Source organism: Populus trichocarpa, chromosome 6 (assembly GCF_000002775.5).
Source record: "Populus trichocarpa isolate Nisqually-1 chromosome 6, P.trichocarpa_v4.1, whole genome shotgun sequence".
Lineage (NCBI taxonomy): Eukaryota > Viridiplantae > Streptophyta > Magnoliopsida > Malpighiales > Salicaceae > Populus > Populus trichocarpa.
In genome coordinates this window covers 6882572-6904541 of record NC_037290.2, presented here as the reverse complement: position 1 = coordinate 6904541, position 21970 = coordinate 6882572, and the positions used below count along the sequence as shown (strand labels likewise).

At 33.6% G+C, this 21970-nt stretch overlaps 3 protein-coding genes across 4 annotated transcripts; 1 reads left to right on the top strand and 2 right to left on the bottom strand.

Annotated features, from left to right (window-relative positions):
• The first annotated feature begins 283 nt into the window (after positions 1 to 283).
• On the top strand, positions 284 to 3415 carry LOC7487279 (CASP-like protein 5B2). 2 transcript variants are annotated; one of them, XM_052453537.1, is made up of 4 exons: positions 284 to 747; positions 1592 to 1724; positions 1947 to 2030; positions 2945 to 3415. In XM_052453537.1, the coding sequence occupies exons 1-4, from the start codon at positions 617 to 619 to the stop codon at positions 3143 to 3145; spliced, it is 549 nt and encodes a 182-aa protein (XP_052309497.1). In that variant the 5' UTR covers positions 284 to 616; the 3' UTR covers positions 3146 to 3415. The 2 variants fall into 2 exon arrangements, with proteins under 2 accessions (XP_052309497.1, XP_002309085.1); XM_002309049.4 differs by lacking the exon at positions 1947 to 2030 and having other exon boundaries at positions 287 to 747; positions 2945 to 3341.
• A 2752-nt stretch (positions 3416 to 6167) lies between these two features.
• LOC7487278 (mannose-1-phosphate guanylyltransferase 1) lies at positions 6168 to 8632 on the bottom strand. The gene is made up of 5 exons (XM_002308144.4): positions 8339 to 8632; positions 7950 to 8092; positions 7546 to 7608; positions 7189 to 7428; positions 6168 to 7108 (listed from the first exon to the last, which is right to left on the bottom strand). Exons 2-5 carry the CDS (start codon positions 8058 to 8060, stop codon positions 6437 to 6439), a joined length of 1086 nt encoding a protein of 361 aa, XP_002308180.1. The 5' UTR covers positions 8061 to 8092; positions 8339 to 8632; the 3' UTR covers positions 6168 to 6436.
• Positions 8633 to 14847: 6215 nt separating this feature from the next.
• On the bottom strand, positions 14848 to 17170 carry LOC7487277 (wall-associated receptor kinase-like 20). Its single transcript, XM_024602843.1, has 3 exons — positions 16384 to 17170; positions 16208 to 16270; positions 14848 to 15920 (listed from the first exon to the last, which is right to left on the bottom strand). Exons 1-3 carry the CDS (start codon positions 17168 to 17170, stop codon positions 14848 to 14850), a joined length of 1923 nt encoding a protein of 640 aa, XP_024458611.1.
• Positions 17171 to 21970: the final 4800 nt, after the last annotated feature.

Below are 21970 nucleotides of genomic sequence, written 5' to 3'. Positions count from 1 at the left end.
TACGCAGTAGATTTTAATGGAATCTTAAGACATCATGTCGATGGAAACTGAAATTACGACAGATGTTTGTTTAAAAAACTTTTCTTTTTTAAGAAAAATTTTATCTAAACAATTACGGGTCGGAATATTTTTTATTTAAAAATAAATTAAAATAATAATTTTTTTAAAATTTATTTTTAATTTGTGTCTCTATCAAAATAATAAAAAAAATAAAAAAAATAAATTTTAAATAAAAAAATTAAATTTTATCAAAATCTAATCTGAAACGAGTGCTTTTTTTTATCTTTTCGAATGAAAACTAACAAAAAGAGAAGAAAGCACCCGAACTGAGAAAGGGACACGACATCCATTGTAGGACTGTGTCCTTTTTAAACAGCTTTGAGTGATGAGCCCATTCCTCAACTATCCGTAATTAGAGTAAACCAGTCCACCTGAACATGAGATTCTGATTGTGATTGAAAACCATAAACCAGTTTCTTCAACCAGATTGATAGTCTAGTAGAGAATCTGTGACTGATTTGATGAGAGTGACATTGAAACCTAGGGTTTTGCTTGAAGGGTTCTCTGAATAAGAGAAGGGCCCTTTGGTTATTGAGAGAGAGAGAGTGAGTGGAAAATGAAGGAGATAATAGGAGGGCCGGGGACAGTGAGTGGGTTATTACTGAGAATAGGACAATGCGTTTTTGCTGCAGCTTCAATTTCAATCATGACCTCTGCCATTGGCTTCTCTTCCTACACTTCTTTCTGGTACCTATTTTTTCAACCTTTCCTTTTTATGTTTTATTTCCTTATGCTTCTTCTTCTTCTTCTTCTTTTCTTTTTATTTGTTATTTATTCGACAGTGATTAGATTGCTTATTTTTATGATGTTTCATTATGTATGTAAGGAATTAGAATGCCCCTTTTTTGCCCTTTTCGAACATTATTGTATTTGTAATTTGTTGAGTTTTAGTAATTTACATGGTGTAAGGAATTAGAATGCCCCTTTTTTGCCCTTTTCGAACATTATTGTTATTTGTAATTTGTTGAGTTTTAGTAATTTACATGGGATTTAGACTCTTAGTGCAGATTGGGAAGCTTGCGTCTTGAAAGCTTTATGTGGAACTTGGAACATTTGTAGTTTGTTTTTCTCTGTAGATGCATGAATACCTCTTCGAAGCAGCTACTGTCAATCTGTCATTGAGATTTTGAGTTAATAATTGTAGATGATGTGTCGACCAATTGGCATGAATAAGCTTTAAATACTGATACTGGATAAGTGTTTGTGTGTAATGTCTCTTGCAATGTTGAAAATGAGCTTCTGTTGTTTGATCGTTATTTTTGCTTCTTTATTTGTAAGTCAATGTCCAATTTCCTTTTCCTTTTTCCTTTTTCCTTCCTGTAGATTTAGCAGTTATTTTGCCTTCTATCCTTGTAATGTTATTAGGTTAGTGGGGCTAATTGAAGTAAGAGCATGTTGACTGCTAGCCCGCTGCTCATGTACATGTATCTATGATATGTTCACATGCACTTTTATTTTTATTCACTATTGAATTCATCTCTCAAGCATTTGTCATTCATCTCTTTTGATGGTCATGTGTTCTCTGGCTCAGCTATTTGATTGCATCAATGGGGCTTCAACTTTTGTGGAGCTTTGGACTTGCATGTCTTGACATTTATGCTTTGAGGAGAAAGAAAGATCTCCAAAATCCTGTCTTAGTGAGCCTGTTCGTCGTAGGTGATTGGGTACTGCTCTTGTCCTTTAGACTACTGCCCAGTCCTGATTAATTCTCTCTTTTACTGGAAAATTGTCTAGTTGATTTAAGCCAAAGCTTGTGCATGAATATATATTGCCAGTAATGTTAATGCACTGATTGGACCTTACCAATTTCATGCATCAGCTATTATTTTGTTCCACTTGATTTTCTATTTATTCCTTTCATGAGTAAATGGTTTTAATTAAGACAGGCTAAGTTAGAGAGGGGCTTGAAGATTTGCTGTCCAAGCACAGACATAGCTAGGCTATTGCTATTTATTTTGTTTAGGAGCATGGTAAGGTGGTTCCCTCATGAACTGGTTTCTAATTTTAACAAGGCTGTACTCATCACAAAAGACTACCAAAAGGATGTAGTAAAGGACTTATGTATGCCATTCAGCTTAAATGTTTTTGAATGGTAAAGCAAAAGTCCTTGATCATAAATCTCTATTCAATCATCTAGTAGCCATATCAAAAAGAAATTGAAGCAACATTCCCCCCTGTTATTTCCACCGTTGCGCATGGCTTTAGGAATGACCACATTGAATACTAGTACAATGTGCTTTCAACTTTTGTATGGTGTTCAATGTCTTGGGCAGCTTGGACATTTAATGATCTTGTGAGAAATGCTTTTGAAGATCTCCATAAGTAAATTTAAGCAAACAAAATTGAATGTGGAAAATTCTTGGAGCCAAGGAGGCATTATGAGGGTCTAGATGTTAATAGAATATTCTTGAAGCTGAATTGTGTGTGACTGGGATCATCCTTCTTAGCAAAAAGGTGATTCTACAAATTCAGGCGTGGACATAAAAAGTGATTTCTTGATTGCTAATGCGTCTTTGAATATTTGTTAATGGCAAGATGTTGTCCTGAGACTTCCCTCTTGCTTTGGAATTGTTCTAGGTTCCTATCTGGTCTTTCCTTAGAGAGAATGGTGCAAATGTTGTTTTGACCAGTTTTGAAAACTAGCTAGGCAGGTCTTTTTTTTTCACCAGCTTTGAGCCTGACCCCCCCCCCCCCCCCCCAATATAGACCAGCTTGCAACTGTTAACTTGAGGACTTTGCGTTGAAAATAATGCCGCCAGTGTACATCTAGAAAGCGAGTTTGGATACTGAATGACATAACTGGAACTTATGTTGGCAGCTTACTTCATTTATGATGTGAACTTGGGTAATAGTTGGAATGACAAATAATAGCTTGAACTTGCAGGTAACAGCTATGCTATCACTTGCAGCTGCATGCTCATCAGCAGGTGTTGTTGTTCTTTATGCTAGGGACATGAACTTTTGCAAGATCCATCCAGATCTTCCATGTAGCAGGTATGAGATTTCCATACTCTTGGCGTTCATCACCTGGCTTCAAGTCAGTATATCATCTCATGTGATGTTCTGGATCCTAGCCTCGGTGTAGTTGATACGTGTGTTTGTTTCCAAGAGTTGCAGAGTACACAAATGGTAATATCTTCTGCTTCACATGTAAATTTTTATCCCACTCTAACATGCCTTAATTTTGGACTACTTTCAGGATTCCCCTGTTTGTTTGCTATTTGTTATGAGTTTTCCTTAGGCAAATGAATGTTTTGGTTAATGATCATGTATTCATTTAAGCTCTCCATGTCCTCACTTGCTTCCAAAACTTGACCTAAAGTTTGAGCGAACTATAACATTTAGAGTTTGGAAATGCCGTTCTCTGTCCTCTCAGATGTCGTGTCTTCTTACTTTCGTGCCAACACATAACTAACCGGTAATTAGTAGCAAACATCAGCCTGGTCTGATGTTCATTTCCTTTTATTTATGGAAGTTTCATATTTGGTCAGATATGTCAAAGAACCATCTCAACCTAATAGCTTAAGCTGTTAGGTAAGGTCCCATGATATGATTTATATTATTTTCTAACACACCCTCTCAAGTGAAAGCCCTTTGGGCTTGAAACTTGCACAGGTCCACTTTACCTTGTACTTAATTTTTATCAAATAAATGGGGATGGTGAGATTCGAACTCGTGACCGCTTGGTCATTGAGGCTCTGATACCCTGTCAAAGAACTATTTCAACCCAATAGCTTAAGTTGTTAGGTAAGGTCCAAGATATGATTTATATTATTCTCTAACAAGATAAACGAAAATGCAAAAGAATTATCATGAAAGAAGGATCGCACATAGTCGGAAAGAATGCTCTTTTTTCTTTGAGTTAGGCCAATTGTCATTGTTACTGGCATACAAGAGCGAAATGAAATTGTTGGGAAAAAAAAATCTCATTAAGATAAAAAACAGTGCTGTGAAGTACGGATGAACCATGGATGAAGAAAGACCCCTGCCTGCCACAAAGCACTGACTGTCTGTTATAGGTAACTGATGGACAGTAGGCTGTCGACGTAGTTAAGGGCAGATTCTATAAATTAAGGACTGTTCATGAGGGACAAAGCAATGCTACGTTTCTCTTATTGATTAGTGTCCTGTTTGTAATCTTTGTTTCAGTAGTATATTTGCTTTAGATCATGGCCAAGGCCTCTTGTAATGGACTTTGTATTGAGATTTGCCCTTTGAAGTTCCTTTGATGAATGATTTTCTTCGCTCAAAAAACAAAAAGAAAAAGGAAAGGGCGATCAAATTCATGGAGATGCATGGATATTCATTTCAACCCATTAAAATACAGTCGGCGTCTATGAGAGGCCCGTAAGAGTTGAGTCAGCCCTGTTTCCCTCTTTCTAATCTATCACTAGCCTCTCCAATTTGCTGGAAATAATTTGTATAGGTTTATCTTTCTCAGACCTGATGGAGACGTACATCTAATAGGTATACGTATCTCTCTCAAACCAGATCAAAACAAACAGAAGATTTCATCATGGCTGTCGCTGAGCATAAATGTAATAAGTTTCCTTGATACCCTCATTGGTAATGTGGCATGGATATTCTCATATTCATCAATAAATTAATAGTCCTAAACGGCTTTAAAAAAAAAAAAAACAATGGACACCGGATCATTTCCTGATGAGAAGAAATGTGGACCTAGTTCATCCGATCATACGAAAGGGATTCACAACAATGATATTGGCATCCAGTTCGTCCACCAATCAAACGGTTTGGATCGACATGAATTCTTTGTATCATATTTGGTTAGTGATAATATATAATAAAATGTGAAAATTATTTTACTCTTAACGTGTTTCTATCAAACTTATATATTTTAAAAAATAATTAAATATAATATTTTATTAACTTAGTTTTGAAATTAATAATTTTATAATAACTATAATTATAAAACCGAGACTAGCCGACTTGGCTGATCCAAAACCTGGACTAGTTCGAGTTTAATAAAAAACTAGAGAAAGGATTAACTTGATTTAACCCAATTAAAAACCTAGACCAACCTATGACCTGTTTGACACAAGATACAACACGGATAAAATAACCTATTGACTTTTGTAAAACTGTTTTTGGTCAAAACAATGCTGCCTTGATTTCTATTTTTTTTTTGGGTAAACTAAGATTGACTCTCTCGACCCATGACTTAAGTCTTGTCCTAGATCGACTATTGAGTCGGATTTTAATACTATAATAATAATAATCATTTTTATTTATACGTTGACTCATATCAACTCGGGTTGACCCTCCCAACCCATGACCCATGCCTTGCCTTGGTTCAACTTTCGAGTAGATTTTTAAACTATGATAATAACCATTTTTATCTTTATATTGACTCGTTTCAATGATCAACCCGACTCATAACTCAAATCTTGCCCCAAGTTGACTTGCAAGTCGAGTTTTAAAACTATAACAATTATTTTTATCCTTATATTGACTCGTGTCAATAATGAACCCGACTCATAACTCAAATCTTGCCCTAGGTCGACTTTCAAGTCGAATTTTAAAACTATTATAATAACAACTTTTATTTTTATATTGACTCCGGTTAACCTGCATGACACTCCCGACTCGTGACCCAAGCCTTATCCTAGATCGACTTCCAAGTTGGATTTTAAAACTATAATAATAATCATTTTTATCTTTACATATTTTAGTTTAATAATTTTTAGAATTTAGAGTTTTTTACAAGAATATTTTAGAAATAAAAAATAAAAATATTCTCTCCCGAGACATGTCCTCCTCGCCTCTTCTATTTTAAAAATACAAAAAATCATTCTAAAATTATCTCAAAAATAAATTTATTTTGTTTTTACAAACAAAAAAAATTTCCATCTCCACTATATCTCCATTCTTTTTATTTTTATTATAATACAGTAATACCCAAACACTACATGAAAAAACCGTACAGACAAGCAGTACAATTTAAATGACAGCAACAGTAAGAGAAACATTAAGATATTGCTTGAGGTCGAGGTCATCAGGATTTGCCTGGGGTCATAGTTTGAGGTCACCGTGCCGGTGAAATTGATGGAAAAAATGGGAAACTCCAAGCTTGATAGGCAGTCTAGTTTTACTATATTGTAAACGCAAAAATGCTTCCATTTTGTTATTTATAGCAAACATCTGATACAAATTCATCACAGGAAAATCGCTCACTGTTGACTACGATCAACCAAACAAAGGAAAAATAAATAAAGAGCAGCAATTGGTGGGGGGGGGGGGGGGGATTCAAGACAATTGTTTGAGTTTCTACAATAACATTTTTCCTCATTCAGAGTGAGCAGTATATCAGTTAATACGAATGACTATGGACAGACAAGGAGAAAAACCTCAAAGCTCACATGACAATTTCTGGCTTCAAAATGCTAGACTTTATTTCCTTATGAGGCAGGACAACACCCCCATTACTGTAAACTTCATCGCTAACATGAACATCTTCTCCTAAGATTGTCATGTTCTCTATGCGAGCCCATCTCCCCACAGTAGAATGCCATCCAATGATACTACTAGAGATGCATGCATGCTTCTTGATTCGCACTCCCCGCATTACAGTGCAGCGGGAAAGCCTAACTCCCGAGTCTATTATGCAACCTGGGCCGATTGCTACATCTGGTCCGATTAGACATCCTTCTCCAATTACTGCACTCTCATCAACGAGAACATTTCCAACAATGTTTGGTCCAGTGGCCAGTTTTGGAGAGGACATTTTCCGCAAAGAATCCAGGTATAGTCTCAGACCTGTAACGTAGTCTTTTGGCTGTCCAATGTCCATCCAGAACCCAGGTAGGACCATGGCAAACAGCTTATTCTCTGCTGCAATCTTTGGGAAGACTTCTTTCTCTATTGAGGTGGGCCTCAGTTCAATCCGATCAAGAACAGAGGGATTCAACAAGTAGATTCCAGCATTGATCTTGTTACCTACAAATATTTTTGGTTTCTCAACAAATTTCTCAACCTTCCCGCTAGTTTCTTCCATCAGCACCACACCATACTTTGATGGTTCATCCACCTGTGACATGAAAAATTGATTTAACATATAGGGAATGGGCTTGGTGCCTGGGAAAAAGCAAAACAATAGATTCAACTCACCTTGGTTACCATAATGGAAGCCTCCCCTCCATGGCCTTTGTGAAATTCAATCATTTGTTTTAACGGATACTCACTTATAACATCACTGTTGAGGACAAAAAAGGGTGCACCAGAATCGTCAATGAGCTTATCTCTAGCTAGGGCTAAAGGACCTGCTGTGCCAAGTGGCTCAGTCTCTTGTGAGCAGGTGATCTTAATTTCAAGCCTTTTCTCGTATTCTTTCAAGAAATTCAGCATAACCTGCATTTAAAAGTACATAATTACAGGGGATCGTAAGAAAATCCAGCTGCAATATTAATACATGAATATGATATGGAATTTCAGTGGAAAGGTGATCCTCTGAATTGTTGTTGTTACCTCTGGCTGGTAGTTAATTGCCAAGACCACTTCAGTGACTCCAATTGCTTTGAGAGCTTCAATCTGTTTATAAGAAATTCAATAATGCATTTTACACGTAGCTGGCATGCACTGCTTATCAGGTACAGAACAATTAAATAGATAACCATGGCCAGGGAAGTTGCTCAGTCTCAAAAAATGAAATTCAAAACAGTAAATTCACTAATAAATAGTAGATTAGCCAATGGCAAGAAGCAATCTTGAAGTAACAATTTACTTTTTTTCTGTAAAGAAGAATCAAATTTCAATCAATACATACATGCATACTCATTAGTTACGTGGGGGTGGGATTTCGGGATACAGAGCAGTAGATACTCCTAAGTCCTATTTAAATAACCCTTACTATGAAATTTATCAAGTAATACCTGATGCAGTATCATGGGTTTGTTAGCAAAATCAACCAGCGGCTTCGGTACACTGAGGGTTAAAGGCCTCAAACGAGTCCCAAATCCTCCAACAAGAATGAGTGCCTTCATTTTGTTAAGCTCTCAACCTAGATCCTCTTCTCCTGGATTTTCAAAATAAAAAATTGGGATGAAATGGAATCATTTGATTAGTTCAAACCAACAAATATCACAAGAGGAAAGATTTGGATGGATTCGATCACCAAAATAACGAGAGACAACAAGTTCCTTTATTAAAACCCAAATACAGTGAACATGCTTGATGTGGTTTAACAAAATAAAAAGAAAAAAAAAGGGAAAAAAAGGGACTATAGATTGATCTAAAAGCGAGAGAAGTGAAGAAAACGTACTCTGTTGATTCGAACTTTACAGTTGGCAATGGTAGATCAATGGCTGGCTGGTGCTGTGATTGGCTATGACGGTAATGGAGACTATATATATATTGTACAAGAAAAGGGGAAACAGTGGCGAGAGAAATTAGAAATCTTGAATGAGACGCTGTTTGCTTTCTCCAAATCAAGAAACGAGATCGCGTTCGCATAGAGCAAGGCTTTTGACAGTCGCCGACTTGCTTCTCCTCTGTGTTTTTTTTTCTCGTCTCTTTAACTTAACGACAGAATTTTCAAAATATTATTTTTGTGCCAAGTTATTTTTCTTTTTTTTTTTAAAAAAAAAAAAAAGTTATAAGAGACCTTGTTTTAAACACTTCATGTTCTAGTTCTAAAAAACAGAGAAATTAGTATCGTGAGTTTTATCCTAACTCAACTGATCCTAGTTTTAAGAGTTAAGAATAGAAAGGACAACTAAACTAATATTCTAAAATCTGAATCCAAACACAATATTGTATATTGATTTAGGTTTGTTCCAATAGTTTTTCCTCTGTGTTACTTAGCCTCCTCTTCGGTAAGATTTTCTAATGCATCAATTTTTTTTTTTACATGTTTGCTTAAAAGTGAATTATTAAAAAAAACCAAAAGCAAGGTAATAACTTAAACGTATTAAACTTGGTAGAATGTTAAGTCCAGATGATATGAGTCTAGCCTACTTTCAAGTCTAATATCCTTGAGTTTAACTGCATGCCGAGTTCAAGTACACATGAACTTAATAAGATGTCATACTCAATTTTTATAGATTTAACTATGTGTTGAGTCCAATAACATATGAGTTTGGTAAGATGACAGATCCAACATCATTGGTTTCAACTATGTACTGGTCTAAGATTATGTGAGTCTAGCATTAATACCCTTGGATTCATCTATGAGTTGAGTCCAAGTACATGTAGGTCTAGCGATATGCTAGACCGAAACATCTTTAGATTTGGCTATGCACTGAATCTAAGTGCATGTGGGTCTGAAAAGGCGTCAGACCTAATATCCTTAGACTTGGCTACGTGTTGAGTCCATGTACATGTGAGTTTGATATGATGTCAAACCCAAACATCATTGGATTATGCCACGTGCTTAACCCAAGTACTTGTGGGTCTGGAAAGGTGACAAACCCAACATCCTTATGTTCAGCTTTGCGCGAAGCCTAATTGCTTGTGGGTCTAGTAAGACACCAAACCCTATTGCCTTAAGTTCAGCTACGTGATGAGCTCAAGTGTGTATAGATCTGACAAGGTGCTACCCCTTGGGTTTGGAGTCATTCTAAGTTGAATACATATAGTGCTACACTCATTGGTTTCAACTATGTACTAGGTCTAAGATCATGTGGGTCTGACATTAATATCATTGGATTCATCAATGAGCTGAACCCAAGTACTTGTAAATCTAGCGATATGCCATACCCAAACATCTTTAGATTTGGCTATGCACTGAATCTAAGTGCATGTGGGTCTGAAAAGGCGTCAGACCCAACATCCTTAGACTTAGCTACATATTGAGTCCATGTACATGTGAGTTTGGCATGGTGCCAAACCCAAACATCATTGGATTATGCCACGCGCTTAGCCCAAGTACCTGTGGGCCTGAGAAGGTGACAAACCCAACATCCTTGTGTTCAGTTTCGCGCGAAGCCCAATTGCTTGTGGGTCTAGTAAGACGCCAAACCCTAATGCCTTGAGTTCAACTATGTACATGCTGAGCCCAAATGTGTATGGATCTGACAAGGTACTACACTCATGACCCTTGGGTTTGGAGTCATTCTAAGTTGAATACATATAGAGTTTATAATTTTTTTAGGTTTCATGTTGGGTCACATGAATTTGTTGTTTATTCTCATGTCTTTTAACATAAAATAGTAAAAGTCAAGAATAATCATCACCCTATATCTATAAGTGCATAAAAGTCTCCAAATAGCCTACCATAATTCCATTAACATTAATTTTATGTAAGAGATATCTATCCCTTGGTAATGCTATCAGGAATAAATAATACTTCAACCCTTCATTCAAGTACCATGACAAAATTCAAAGGTTATATATACTATTTGAACTATTCATGTAAAAGGTTCACACTTTTCTAATTCTTTATTCATGCTCTTATTTTATAGAATATTAATCATACATAATTAAGAAAAAACACTTTTATTCTTAAGAATTTAAAGTTCATTCTCTCAATTTTTGCAATTCCTTATTAAAAGTCACTAACTTTATTAATAAAAGGTTCCTAAATCTCATAAAAAGGGATTATTTTGTAAGTTCCGGGTCTTTTATCACCAATCATCAATTTCTTGAACTCTGGAGAAAGGAACATTAACGTGAACGTGTGATCACCCTCTATCTAATTAAACACTTAAAAAATTCTCATTTCCGAGCATAATAGATTTTAAACATCATCACTTTCTAATATCAATCCTGCAGTGCAATTTATGGCCATGTTTGTTTCCCGGAATTCACTTTCCGGGAAATCACTTTCCAAACTTTCATGTGTTTGTTTGCCATTAGAAAAGTTGGTCAACGAAAAACACTTTCTGGTCAACGAAAAACACTTTCCAGTCAACGGAAACACTTTCCGGTCAACGGAAAACACTTTCTAGTCAAAGAAAAATTTGGTTTGGTTTCCAGAAAAGTGTTTTCCCTTTTGGCTGTGTTTGTTTTCCGAAAAGTGGTTTCCGGGAAACCACTTTCCAAACTTTCATGTGTTTGTTTGCCATTAGAAAAGTTGGTCAACGGAAAACACTTTCCAGTCAAAGGAAAATTTGGCTTGGTTTTTAAAAAAGTGTTTTCCTGGAAAATTTGGGCGGAAAACACTTTCCGGAAGTTGTGAAAAATTTAGAAATGTCATTATTTGCTGATTATATCAAATTTGATCCTCAAACTTTTGATTGCTATATATAATTTGTTTTGAATATTTATTTTTTAATTCCATCTCTTAAAATTTAATTTTTATATTAATTTTGGTCCTTATTTTTATAATTGCTATTTGTTTTTTCCTTATCATTTTTTTATTGAAATTTTTTATCTATCAAATTTGGTCCTCATTCTTTTGATTGTTACTTATTTTATTTGAAATAATTTATGAAATGTTAATTATTATTATTTTAATTTCTTCACCTTTCATTTTTTTTTAATTTTTTAGATTTGATCTCTATTATTTTGATTATTATTTATTTTATTTGAGATAATTTATGAAATTATATTTTTTTTTCCAATTTCATTCTCTTTCAACTTTTTAATTTGTAAGATTTGTTCCTCATTATTTTAATAAACTTGAGAAAAATAAAACATTAATAAGTTATTTTCAGCTCATTTTCCATGACATAACCAAACACTGAAAAGTGTTTTTCAACTTATTTTCCATCACACTACCAAACATCGAAAAATACTTTCCCGGAATTCACTTTCCAAAAGAAAACTACTTTCCAGCAAACAAACGGGGCCTATAATTTGTTTTAAAATGCACTTATTATAGACGTCTTTTTTTTTTTAATTTTCTCTCATATTTCACATTCAAAACTCTATAATATGACAATTATAATTATTAAGAAAACTAAAGGGGCTCAGTAAAAATGTATCAAAACTCATTGCGCTATGAATTACTACACTGTAATAATGATTTTGCCTTAGTATTAGCCAATGAAGTGCTAATTAGGGGGGGGGGGGAGTGGTCTTTTTGTGAGATTCATTTGGCATTTATCAAATTAATCATGGGAGAATCAGTTTTCTCATAGTTTTCACTATGAAATGACTTAATTACCCTTTAAAGCAAAAAAAATCTTTTGTTAACGTCCATATTAAAAGTCATTGACTTTATCAATGAAGGGTTCCTAAATCTTACTAAAAAGGATTGTTTTGCAGGTTTTGGGTCTTTTATCACTAATCATCAACTTCTTGAACTCTGAAGAAAGGAAAATTAACATGAACGTGTGATCATCCTCTATCTAAACACTAAAAAAACCCTCATTTCTAAGCATAATAAATTTTGGAACATCATCACTTTCCAATATCAATCCTGCAATGCAATTTATAATTTGTTTTAAAATGCACTTATTATAGATTTTTTTTTTAAATTTCTCTCATATTTCGCATTCAAAACCCTATAAATATGACAATTATAATTATTAAGAAAACTAAAAGGGCTTAGTAAAACATTGTGTGTTAAAACTCATTGCACTGTGGATTACTACACTATAATGATGATATTGCCCTAGTATTAGCTAAGGAAGTGCAAATGGGGGGGGGGGGGGGATGGTTTTTTTATGAGGTTCATTTGGCATTTATCAAATTTAATCAGGGGAGAATTAATCTTTTTATATTTTTTCACAGTGAAATAACTTAATTACCTTTTATAGCAAAAAAAATCTTTTGCTAGCGTCCAAGGATGCTTTTGTCTTTTAATTTTGTTTTTTTACAACCAGGTTCAATTAAGGGCTATTTAATAATTTAATTATTGGAACCTTGAGGGATAACCTTTCATACTTAATTCACCCTCCTTTTTGGTTCACTCAGGCTATTCCTTAAGGGTCCCACAATTGGTATTAGAGCCTATATTAGTGCCTATATTCTTACTATATGACTCAACCTTCTTAGTGTTAAAGATCATAGACTTTGGTGACCTTAAATTTCTTAGGACAATAGTATATGAAGAAGATAATATAGACTCACTTAGATCAAACTCCATTGAACAAAATGACGATGCTGATATGAATTTTGATGACTTGATTACCTTATGTGAAACCTTACATAAAAAGAACAAGATATATAGAAACACTAATAAAAACTTGGAAAAGATGCACAAAATTTTAAAAAATAAAAATAATGATTTGCTTAAAAAACATGATAGATTAACACAAGTAAACGAATCATTATATGATGTTGCTAGTTGTTTCTCATCATTAGATGGTTTGAAAAATGAAAATGATGCTTTTAGAAAACAATTTGAAGACACAACTTCAACTTGAGCAAAGTTTACTCAAGGTAGAGATAACTTGGATGTTTTGTTAGGAGGACAAAACAAGAGCCTACATAAAAGTGGTTTAGGTTTCAATTGTGTAGAAAAACAAAAATCCAATGTGCATGTTAACCAATCTATCATGTATAGTTGTTTTTCTATGTCATTTTTCAACAAGAAAGGCTATTTATCGCATAAATATAGATTAAATAAAAATAATATTTCTAAAAATATGATGTGTTTACCGAAAGGTACAATGCCTAACAAATAAGGACTAAATGTTAAAAGGGTACTTAAAAATACTTCTTTCAGGAATTCTAGGAATGAAGGAGTAATGAAAAGGTTCCAACAAAGAAGGAACACAAGTCATGGACAAGCAAAACCTCAATTCCATAATCAACAATTGAAAGGCAACTTAAAAAGGAGGAACTAATAGCAAAGGCAAGAAAGACTTTACTTTCAAAAACACCAAGTTAGAAGAAACCACATTGAAAAAATGATGATAGAAGAAATGTTGGACCCTCATTCATCAACAACAATGTGAGGAGGAGTGTGCCTCAACAATGTACAATGTCTCAACCCCAAAGATATCAAATGAAAGGTAATCGACATTAAAGGCACATGGAAAGACAACTAAAACCTATAAAAACAAGGTCTTTTGGAAGGACAAGTCCTATGATCCAAAATATCAACCAAAGACAAATAAGAAATGGATATCAATCTCAACGAGACACACACACACACCATGTTTTTGATGGGTTCAAGCTTTATAAGGTTTTCAAACTGGGTTGTTACAAATTTGATTTATCTAATATCATTTTCTATATTTTTTTATCTAATTGAAATAAAACCAACTTATTCGACCAAGTCGAGTCTATGACCTGAATTGTGGTTTTTTTTTTTTAATTTTTTAAAATCTTATAATTAGTATTCAAATTTATTTTCTTATATAAATAATAATCTAAGTTATGTGAATATCAGGAATATTAATCAAATTAAAACAATTTCTTATAATCTTGTTTTAAGGAAATTAAAACAAAATCTTGTCTTTATATTATTAAATTATAGCTTTGTACATCAAAACTTATAATTAATTAAATTTCATAGTTGTATTCTAGTTTTACTTTGATTTGTTAGTTAATTTTTTTTCTATAACTTGATCCTAATTTTATTGATTAGTTAAGATTCGATTATAAAATAATTGAGAAAAGAGATGAAAGAGCTACGATTTTATCAGTAAAATCTTAGGTGCACGTACAGACATGGTGATCTTGGGAGTAGCTGGGTCAAATCTGGAGAATAACAGGGTGATTTATGCTTATTTCTTGGATGTAAGACAGACAATTACAAAAAAAAAGAAGAGGGATTTTCCAAGAGATGAAGAGAATAGAACCCTAAGGCACAAATTCTGCTTTGCTATTACGTACTGAAATAAGGAGGATTTTTCTGCAGTTAAACAAGAAGCCACCAATACCAAAATTCTTTGAAGCGCTTATTGATTGGCTATACTATATAACTCATACAACTAGCTAGGTTTTAGAAACCTTTCCTGCTTCAATACTAATGATGTATTCGATCTCATCTGCAACTTCTTTCATTGAAGGTCGATTCTGCCTCTTGTCATGCAAACAAGCTGCTGCCAGGGATCCCAATGCTTTCATTGTTTCCAGTTCCAGCTTGCTAGCACCTTCCTTAAGCACTGGATCAATGACTTCCATCAGTCTATCTTCCTCAATCACGTTCTTTATATACACCACCAAATTCACATTTTCTTCTTCTCGGTTAAAATCAATAGCCTTCTTTGATGTCAATACCTCCAGTAGAACAACTCCAAAGCTATAAACATCACTTTTATCAGTAAGCTGAAAGTTACGGTAATATTCTGGGTCAAGATAACCAAGGGTCCCCTGAGCACAAGTGAAGATATGGCTATCATTGTTTTCACTTGCCTCCACCAGCCTAGAAAGCCCGAAGTCAGAAACTTTGGCATTGAGTCTTTCATCAAGTAAAATGTTGCTGGACTTCACATCACGATGGTAAATGGGAGGCACGGCTGCAGAGTGAAGATAGGTTAGACCTTCTGCAGTTTGATATGCAATGCGGAGCCTTAGTTGCCAGCTGAGTGAAGTCCACTTGCCAGAATGGTGACAGTGAAGGTGATCAAAGAGGGTTCCATTAGGGATATACTCATAAATCATGATAGGTTGCTCAAGCTCGACACAACAACCCAGGAGTCTTACAAGGCTTCTGTGATTGACCTGGCAAAGAATTCGAACCTCGTTAATAACTTGATCGATGCCTTTGGTGTTTCCAAGCTTGGCTCGCTTGATAGCTGTTACAGTTCCATCATCAAGAATGCCCTTGAAGACCTCACCAAAGCCACCTGCACCGATGAGGTTGTCTTTGGAGAAATTGTTGGTTGCTTTTGTTATCTCCTTTCCCGTAAAGATTCTGGCTGATTTTCCACTATGTTTGGCATTTAACATCTCTTTTCGCTCTTTTATCAAATTCTTTTGTGCTCTTTTTGACCGATTTTGCTTCTTGAGGAATAGACCACCACCTAGGACCATGACTAGGACTGCAACCGCTCCAACGGCTGCACCTGAAATGATTTAAAAGACGAACCAATCAACCAACGAGGAAAATATCATTGCGGTTACTTATTCATATAAATGAAAAGAAATCATTGTTGTTACTTAATATATTTACACCATTATATGAAATATTCAACTACTCTATGGATAATGCACGTATTTGACATGGAAACACTATGGAGCAAAACTGCTAAAGCAAAAACTTGATTTGGAGGTTGTGCGTGCAGCTTAATTCTGATTTTTTTTTTATAAAAAAACTAAGATCAGTACTCACTTAATGGGAGCTATAACGTACCTGCAAAGACCACTGTCTTTTTCTTTCTTTTTTTGCAAACTTTTCCAGGAAGACACTTCAAATCTACGAAAGGAGAAGATTATAAATGGTAAGAGTGAGATTGACCGGAAAACACCCTTTAGTTTTTGAAGAAAAGCAAAACAAGAACGGCCAGAAAATTTAAAGATTAAACTCACTTTGACACAATCCGTTGATGGGGTCCCATTTAAACCCAGCATCACAGAAGCACCTTTTCTGCCCTAAGCTGATTGGATCAGGCAGACATTTTGAGTACAATAAGTCCTTGCAGTCTACTGGGATCTTGCAAATTGGCTCCTCCGGCAACGCCCATTCGATCTCCACACCAGGCTCAGGCCATTTCTTGATCATTCCCACCTTCTTAACATCCAAGTTGACAAAGCTCTGATATGCTGCACACCCTCCATCATAGACCTTAATCATATATGCACTCTGTAAGCCTGTACTAGACTTGAATGTACAACACAATGGTGCACTAGCACAGGCTGCAGCGTTCCCTTGAATATAGTTATGACAAATGCTACCAGGTGCACAATCTATGGGTGGTTTCAAGTGCAAAATTTCATTTTTACAATTAAGCAACAAGATTGTGTTACTATTAGTGATGCTAAAGGGAAGATTTTGATTGAGCTGGATTCCTTGGCTATGAAAATCACTTGAGATGCAAATCTTATTTGCTAAGCTTGCAGGTCTAATAACTATCCGTCGGAGTACTGGGTTAATGGACGCGATCAAGTAGGATGATCCATTTAGAGCATCAAACCATAATTTTCCAAAAGAACACCTGAGCTTGTACTGTTGGTTGCCACAATCTGGCCCAGTGCTTAGTGGAAATGGCACCGGAGTAAGGCCACAATTCCCACAATGCTGCAGGGCTGTGGCACTCCAGGAACATAATAACAGTGTAACCATAAGAATCAACATTGATAGGATGCTCTTCTCCATCGACAAGCCTTGGTCTATAGATGCAGAAAGCACAATAGGGAGGCAAAGCCTGATAATAAACTATGGTACACACTCCTACTACATGTTTCGATATTCTAATATACTGAATAGGACTTGTGATAGTGTAAAGACACAACTGGTCAAGCTAGTCCTCTTTCCTGATTGGATACGAGGGATGGACAATTTTGTCTTTCAATTAATTAAGACCCAAGAGTGACGTTATTCGTAATGCGCAAAACAGGGGACATCTGTCCAAGTTCTTGCGTTGTACAATGCTAGTTTAGGTTTTCTCAAAATGGGTAGCATTTTCTTAGGAAGATATATATGTAATGAGTTCAATGTTTTAGAAACGAAAATGGTGATTGTCGTGCTTGAGGATCACTCCCTTGTTAAAGAAGGAGGCACATGCATATTCCCACCTCACAGCTCATATATATATATATATATATATATATAACTCATGGAAATTTACAGTGAGCATGCATTAGCTTGTGTCGAAATCATGAGTGGAATTAATCTCGAACGGTTCTCAATCAGTAATCTTGTTTCAACATCGGTGGAATAAATTGTGTTTGATATTCAAGTGTTATTACGTACTTTGCATGAGTTGTTTTCCATGTCGGCTCATGGTTTCGAGATCCAAAGTAATTAAACTAATCTTGTTTATCATCCCAGGGCGCTGTTCCCTAACCAACAATTCCAAAGTGAGCAAATTTCATTGGTTTCACTTCATACTGGTTCCTTTCTCAATGGCAGTTGATGCGTCAACAGTACGAAAAAGCTTCCTATCCTGTTGGAAAGGACAGTGATCTAACATAAATTAGGTCCTGAGGAAGACAGCAGCCATATGTATCCTGATCATTGCGCCTGGAAGGACTTCAAGGTCGATTGAACAGTAGTGGCCAAGTAATAATAACTACTGCATCCTGCGCTAATAATATCAGCTTTCCACATTTCTTGCCAAGGGAAATACTAACCGTAGGCTCCTCTCGTGCGATTTCAATCTGAATCTGATAATCTTCTTATATATCTTCCTATTAGTAAAACAATTTTCAAATCTAGAAGATGAATGCCGTTCACATAGAAACCAAGGAATTCAAATTGCAGAAAATGCTTGTACGTTGAGAGTGATAGTTTCTGAACTAAGAGGAGAGTTCAGAATTCAGCCAGGCTTTTGGCTCCCCAAAAAGGAAGGATCCACTATCTAAAAGTACGCAAAAAGTCTTCAAAATCTTAAATTAAATGTTCAATACATTACTTTCCTATCTATTTTTAATTCCCGCAGATGGGGTCTTACTAAAATCTGAGTAACCAAGTTTTTATTTTGTCTTTTTTCAGGTTTCACCACATATTGATATTCCATCGAAAAAGATTATGAACTCGATAGGAGGATATCTTTCGCATATCAACCAAATCCCCACGATCTTGTGTGCAAATCTTTTTTGGAACTTAAAAATTAATCTACCTAGATGATTCATCGCGCATCCACACTTTTGCTACAACTTATAGAAATGCTCTTATGATTTTGAGTTTGTCTTTTGATGCCTAAGAGGGTCAAGAAAAATTATTGAAATTAATTTTAAAGTCTAAATTTAAATAATCATTTTAGTTCCTCAATCTAAGTGAAAGCGTGTAAAACATTAAAAATATTGGTATTTTTAACATATTATTTGGAATTGTACTTCAAATAGTATTTTATGAAAATTTAAATTTTTTTATTTAAAATTAATTTTTTTATATTTTCAGATTATTTATTGATGTTAAAAATATTTTTTTTTAAATAAAAAATATTATTTAAAAGTATTTTTAAATAGAAAATATTTTTAAAAACAACTATTATTAAAATTACAAACAACCGTAAATCGATCCCTATAAGTACTAACCTTATATTAATATAAATATATGTATTAAAATTACTGTAATCTGAGTCCATAAACTTTCTCTTTCAAGATAGTGATATAATATAATATATAAGTGAGATGTTTTCTACTATACTTTAATTTTTTTTTTCCCAACAAAATTGGCCTATACTGGTCTATTACTGGATCCTATATAACGACTTGAGCCTGAATCCTCTGTTGTGAGTCTTGTGACTAAACTAAAAATCCGAACTCTAATTCTAATCTTTCATTCCTAATTAAATAGTTACTAGCTATATAACCTCTTAATTTAAGCGCACGACTGATTTATGCAGGAGAGTTTTTAGATGAGTTATTTGTTTTCCTAATTGTTTTAATTCTTATTTAGCTTAGAAAATTAATTTTATGTTTTTACTTTTACTTTTACTTTTACTATTTAGTTTAGAAATCTTATATTTTTATTCTTTTTTTTTCTTATTCAGTTTAGACACAATACTAGTATAAATAGGATTGTTTAATTTGCATTTTAAAAAAATACTTGAAAAGAAAATATTCACTAATTATAAAATTTTGAATTAAAGTTTTGTGTGGTGACGCTATTCGGTAGAATTCTGTGCTGTTTTGTGTTTGATATCTTTATCGTGTTGTTTCTATCTACATTAATTGGTATAAGAGCCTAACTATTCCTGATGGTTAGTTATTGTGTGTTATTGAATAACCATGACTGGAAGAAATGATCGCAAAATAGGATGTGCTAATGTAGAAGAGGATAAGACGATTCCCTCTCAGGAAAGAGACATTCAGGAACTAGTGATAGAAAACATTCATAGATAAATTGTGAAATTGATCTATTAGTTATCGATGATAAAATTACAGAGGTATGTTGAAGAATTATCTTGTTAATCGGCAAAGATTAAAAAGATAAAATTGAAGGATTGAGAGAAAAGTGATCATCCATGAACAGTTTTGAGAACCACTATAGAGGAAAGAACAAAGGACACAACTTCTTGATCAAGATGAATATTGATCATAAAGATTTTGGTGATTATATTTATGATGAGATAAATGTAAATTGATTTCTTCACCAATTTATTACATTTATTTTGATGATGATGATGATATATGTTGATAATGATAACATAAATAATGGCAATAATAGTAGTGATGATGTCATCCATAGTGGATTAATTTTGATGATCTCATTTATGACATGATAGATGTTTATGATGAGATAGATGTTAATTGATATTCTCCAACAATTTATTATGTTTATTTCGATGATTATGATTATATATGATGATAATAATAACATAAACAATAAAAATAATAGTTGTGATGATGTCATTAATAGTGCCCTTACTTGATAAGTTAAAGGTTGAATGCAAGAAGAATATATAAAAGGTGCTCAATAATTTTTTTTTTATTGATTTAGGATATACAGATCCTTTTGAGTACAAGCATACTATTATCACAAATATAGGTTTGTTCTAGGACTATATGGATACAACATATGTCGATGAAGCAAGTTTAAGGTTTCTAATTCATAACTCTAGAAGTTAATGGAAGAGAAATAATTCATCAATTAATATTTCTTATACAAATATTAACATGAAGGGATTGAAGTTGATATCTCAAATTATTATATACCTGAAGCGAATAAGAAAAAGAGGTTTGAACTCAAGAATAAGTTCTTTCTAACCCAAAAAGACTATTGTAGAAGTATTTTAAATGAAAATATTTGTTTTCTTAATTGTTTTTATTTCTATTTAGTTTAGAAAAATATTTTGGTTTATTGTGTTTATATTCTTACTATTTAGTTTAGGAATTTTATTTTTCCTAATATTTTCCTTTTTTTTCAGTTTAAGAAATTCTTTTTTTTTCAGTTTAGGCTTAGAAATAGTATAAATAGAGTTGTTTAATTTGTATTTTAAAGACTACTTGAAGAGAAAATATTCAACAATAAAATATTGAATTAGAGTTTTGGTATGATAATCCTATTCAACAAAATTATGTGTTGTTTTGTGCTTGATGTACTTTTTTTTATTGTTGTCAACATCATAATCATCATTATCGATAAGTTCTTCCAAACATTTTCTTAACATAAAAAAAAAATTAAACTTGATTAATGTTTTACTATAGACTCTCATAGTTCATTTGTGAACTTACACAATGAAATTATCATTTTTCCCTCCACAAATTTAAATCTTATAGCATGATCCAAAGGGTAATATGAGTTTTTTTATGAGACACATTTGCTATTGCAAGATAATGGGGGTAGAAAAGTCTTTTAACATTTTTTTCATAGTGTAATGTTTGAAATACCCTTAAAAGTTGAATTTCTTTAGCTGTTTGGACAAGGGCATTTTTTAATTTTTATCCTTCTTAGCACAATGTAAGTACTAAAGTACTCTTTAAGCGAAAATAAAATATATAGCTAATATTAAGAGGCTTTTTGGTCTTTTTTATGGTTTTTTTTTCTATCGATTTTTTTTTTCTAATTTTATCATTAAACATTGAGTTTATTTAAGATTAAACTTTTTTATTTTTTTTTCATTTTTCTTTCTATGATGATATCCTGACCTTGTAGTTCGGGTCATATATTTGTCATGCTAGCTCGGACTGACTCAGAGCTTTTACATCATTTTATTATTATCACTTAAATTTTTATATCAAACTTGTTTCTCATTTTTTTAATTGTCTTTTTAAAAATTAATTTTCTTTTTTGACTTTCAACCTATAGCATTTTATTGTCGAGGATTGAGATTTGTTATTTTTTTTAATGCGGTCAACCCCGTCTCATGACCCGGATCATGAGTATGAGATGTAAGCTCGAGTTGACATCAGTCTTCTTTTTTAATCTTTTGTACACCTATTTTCTTTCTCGATTTTTACCTTCTACTTTTATTTTATTAAACATTATTTTTTTATATATACTTTCTAT